The 4,739-nt window shown below is 40.7% G+C and overlaps 1 protein-coding gene across 1 annotated transcript; it reads left to right on the forward strand.

The window, feature by feature from the left end:
- The first annotated feature begins 350 nt into the window (after nt 1-350).
- Nucleotides 351-3,688, forward strand: LOC103721621 (putative serine/threonine-protein kinase At1g01540). Its single transcript, XM_008811890.4, has 7 exons — nt 351-1,143; nt 1,643-1,747; nt 1,888-2,010; nt 2,526-2,696; nt 2,784-2,913; nt 3,041-3,250; nt 3,394-3,688. The coding sequence occupies exons 1-7, from the start codon at nt 527-529 to the stop codon at nt 3,499-3,501; spliced, it is 1,464 nt and encodes a 487-aa protein (XP_008810112.1). The 5' UTR covers nt 351-526; the 3' UTR covers nt 3,502-3,688.
- Nucleotides 3,689-4,739: the final 1,051 nt, after the last annotated feature.

A 4,739-nucleotide genomic window follows, 5' to 3' on the forward strand; every position in this document is an offset into this window, starting at 1 on the left:
ATTAACGATTTTAAATTAAAATGACTAAATGTTCTTAATGAGTAGATGTGTAAAAAGAAATATTTATAAAATGATAGCGATGAAGGGTACAAAAAATAATTTTAAAAATTAATTTTATTTTTAATAAAAATAAATATAGTTTTTATTAATAGTATTAGAAAAATCGTTATTAGGAATATTTGTATAAAAATATAGGAATAAATATAGATTTGAAGGAGATATTCACGCAATTTTAAATTTTTAAAAGAATATTTATGAAAAAAAATAACCGGAACGGGAGATTCCGTTACGCAGACCCCCATTCCGGTCCTCTTCCTCTGCTTCTCAACCGCCGCCCCCGTTTTCTTTTTAGCAACAACAGAAATAAAGAATTAAGGGAGCCCGGCCCTCGCTCCGCCCCCCAGACTCCATTCAACTCTCCAAAACTGTCTCTCTCTTTTACTGTCATTATATTTCTTTCTTTCACAGGAAGTTCTCTCTAATTCTTGTTACTTTTAATATATTGAACGACGGAAAGAATTGAAGAATGTCGTTCTGGGACGGCAATTTTCTGAATGGCGTGCTGTCGAAGCCGACGTCCATTTTCGGGCTGAAGCTGTGGGTGGTGATCGGCATCTGCGTTGGCGCCGCCATCGTCCTCGTCCTCTTCCTCCTCGCCCTCTGCCTCACCTCCCGACGCCGCCCCGCCTCCAGGAAACCCCCCAAGCTCCACCTCCATGACCCCACCCCGTCCGCCCCCAAGGACATTCCCGAGATTGTCCACCACCACCACCGCCGCCAACGCGCCCCCTCCTCCGCCGCCGAAGTGCAGATCGACATCGGCGGCAAGGCGGACCACCGGGTGGTGCTGGCCGACCAACACCGCCCGCCGGCGCCGGTGCCGGCTCCGCCGTCGGCGTCGACGACGAAGAGCGGGGAGAGCCAGGAGACGGCGGAGGGGACGACGCCGTCGATGGGGGGCGGCGGGACGCCGGAGGTGTCGCATCTGGGTTGGGGACAGTGGTATACGCTGCGGGAGATGGAGGAGGCCACGGGGGGGCTCGCTGAGGAGAATGTCATTGGAGAGGGTGCGTACGGGACCGTGTACCGCGGGGTACTCGCGGATTGCACCGTAGTCGCCATAAAGAACTTGCTCAATAATAGGTTCGCGCCTGCCCTTATTCCCATCCCAAATCCGTCGATGAATCGCGCTATCTTTGCTTTTTATTCGGATGAAAGCAGTAAACTTTGCAACTGGTGGTGGATTTTGGGATAAATATTTGAAATTCTCTCTCTTTTTAGTTTTTACTGATGAATTCATGTTTTTAGTTGTTTGTTGTTTATGCTGATAAAACATCAGTAGTTTGTTGTCTATATAACATTTTGGTTGGTGCCTTGCTGGTTTGTTTTTTTATCTTAAAAAAATCATTAACTTTTTGTTTGGTAGACTTGGTTGTAGATTTTAAGATAAAAGATTGGAAATTTACCCCATTTCCTGCATATTTTTTAATTTCTTTAATCGTCTATTGTGTTGTTTTTGGTGTTCTTATTTTGACCTTTCAGCATTTTTTTTTTTTTGTATTCAGCAAGTCATTGGTTTTTTCATTATGATTTCTTGATTAGTTACAAGAGGAAAGACCATGGATTTTCTTTTTTTAATCAGGGGTCCAGCAGAAGAGGAGTTCAGAATAGAGGTTGAGACAATTGGACGCGCTAGGCACAAGAATCTGGTCAGAGTTCTTGGTTACTGTGCTGAGGGGGCTTACAGGTATTTCTACTTGCTCTAAAAGGATCTATGTGCTGATTTCTTTTGTTAAAATGATTTGAAAATATTGAAGACAATGCTTAAGATGGAATGGCTGTGGATTAAATGTTTTAAATGGTGATCTACGTCCTTCTTTTGGCCAGGATGCTTGTCTATGAGTATGCAGACAATGGTAATCTGTATCAGTGGCTTCATGGGGATGTTGGGGAAGTGAGTCCGCTGACATGGGATATCAGGATGAGGATAATACTGGGAACAGCCAAAGGGTACAATATTCCTTCCGTGACATTTGTTTCATTTCCTCTTGGACTAGGGAATTAAATTACGGCAATATTTTTGCTTTAACTAACAGAGGAATCTAAATGGAGGAGAGGATTATAGCTATGAGCATTTTACAAAAAATATCAAAAAAGCAGTCTAATTTATTAGCTTACCACATATGCTTCGTAGAACTATAATATCCTGTAAATATTTAAATGTTCAATAGACAGTCAAACAAAGCATAATGTAGTCAATATGTATTAGTGTTGAAAGGTGAAGTTGTAAGGCATGGCATTCATATTCAGTCGTGTACAAATAAAGCATGCCTCCTTTTTTTAAATGCTAGCTTATTTTGTCTTTTAATAAGTAAATAATTAAGCCAAGACAATCATTCACTTTACAGTGCTTCTTTTGCAAGCAAACTTTTCTTTGTCATAATAATGTATTTTTTCCTCCCCAAAATGAATTTAATTGTGAGACTGAACGATCAATCTTATTATATTGATAACATGGCTTACAGGTTGGCCTATCTTCATGAGGGGCTTGAACCAAAGGTTGTTCACCGTGATGTCAAATCTAGCAACATACTACTTGACCAGCAGTGGAATCCAAAGGTTTCAGACTTTGGGCTTGCTAAGCTCTTAGGTTCTGAGAGGAGTTATGTAACAACTCGCGTCATGGGGACCTTTGGGTTAGTTTGAATTCCTAATCAATATGTTTACATTTTCCTTGCGGTAATCAGAGATCTATGGGACCGAATTCTCATTGGTTATTGCAGCTATGTGGCACCTGAGTATGCTTGCACTGGGATGCTCAATGAGAGAAGTGATGTTTACAGCTTTGGGGTACTTATCATGGAGATCATATCTGGGAGAACCCCCGTGGATTACAGAAGACCACCTAGGGAGGTTGCTTTCTTCCTCCAAACTCATCTGTCTACGTTATCGCCTGTTTAAACACCCTAAGAAAAGAGTTTTCTTTCTTAGTGATAGAACAACTGAGCTAAATTTGAACCTTTTATATTGTTTTTCTTAGGTGAATTTGGTTAAATGGTTGAAAAAAATGCTCAGACACGAGAAATATGAGCAGGTTGTCGATCCTAAGATGCTTGAGGAACCATCTCCCAAAGCACTCAAACGGGCACTTCTGGTGGCCGTGCGGTGTGTTGACCCTGATGCACAGAAACGGCCTAAAATAGGACATGTGGTCTACATGCTTGAAATGGATGAGTTGCTATTTCCTGATGTACGCCAATCTATCCTTATGGATCTGACTCAACTCATATTCCACTTGAGTGCTTGCAATAGAATGCTCAAAAAACTCTGCTTCTGCTACCAGTTAAATTCGTTCACTGCTTGACCCGTTTGTTTTCTGCAACCCTGTCACAGAATCACGAACTTGGGCAAGAAGCATCTGCAAAGCCATTGGATGGGTACAACCAAAGAGAGGAGGGAAGCTTCAGCAGGCGTGACCATCAGACAAGGTGGCGATCATAGGATCAAAGTAGGTGACTGGCCATTTGCATTTGTAACCTTGAAAGGATAATGGAATTCTTCCATTTTTAACCATTTAATGTTGCATTCTCATCTTGCATTCAGCATCATGCTGGCCAAATGATTTCTGTTTGAGGAAACATCCATTTATGATTATAATATTTAATGACATATATTGGTAAAGAATTCCAAATTGCAGCATCTTGCTTTGCTCTTTCAGCTTGTGTCTACAAATAGATGTTATCTGAATTGAATTTTCCTTTTTCATGAGCTCCTCCTCATGCGGCCTCTTCACAGTGGGATCTAAAATGTCCCTTATATTTTTTACCTCTTGTGTGCAGTTCCTTTTATGCACTTATCTCAAGAAACATCATTTATATCAGTAATATAGAATAGAGATAAACAGTCTAAACAATTTCTTGCCTTGCTTTTGCATCTCGTGTTATCTAGTAGATGCTGTTTGATTTTTTTTTTACCTATAATGAGCTGCTTCGTGTGCTTTTATTGCCTTCAGATTTTGTGATGGCTTCTTTGTTTATGCCTCATTTCCCTGAAGTCAATTGGTTCTTTCATGCCTGATACCTTCATAGATCAATAGATGCATGTGTGCTCACATGTTGTGTCTCCCTGGACCATCTACATTCAAAATCCATTTATATTTGTTGGTTCGGACTGTATCCACTCATGGCTGCTTCACTGGCCTTTAATAATGAAAAGATTAACATTTCCACCGCACCCTCTGCATCAGTCCTCTTGAGTAATATTGGTAGATCTATGTTTCAAACATCAGCACCTTCCCTTTTATCGCATCAAATATAATTGAGTCGGCCTTCATAAACATGGTATACCATGCAGCTTACCTCTCTTAAATAGTTCTCTTCTGAAGCCATTCACTGTTCTTGGTTAATCTTCCTGAAGATTGGCCACCGACGGCTTCACAGTATATGAATTCTCAGATCACTGTATTTCAGTGTTATGCCAAGGACCTACAATGCCCCGCTAAGTATGTAATTTTTCAGTTAAAATAATTTATTGGAATGTGAAAATATAGGAATCCTTATTACCGTTGCTAATTATTATTGCTATTGTTGGAAAAGTGAAAGTAACTGCATTTGCAGCAAACTTTTTTTGTTCATCTGGTAGTTGATGTCCTCGAAACATTTCTATCCAAATCTAACGCGACCCATGGTTCATCCCACAGTTCCAGGCACCAGAACTACAGTGGGACACTGCTGGATAGA

Source organism: Phoenix dactylifera, chromosome 6, assembly GCF_051530095.1.
Source record: "Phoenix dactylifera cultivar Ajwa chromosome 6, Ajwa_hap1_PhDact_Kaust_v1.1, whole genome shotgun sequence".
NCBI classification, from domain to species: domain Eukaryota; kingdom Viridiplantae; phylum Streptophyta; class Magnoliopsida; order Arecales; family Arecaceae; genus Phoenix; species Phoenix dactylifera.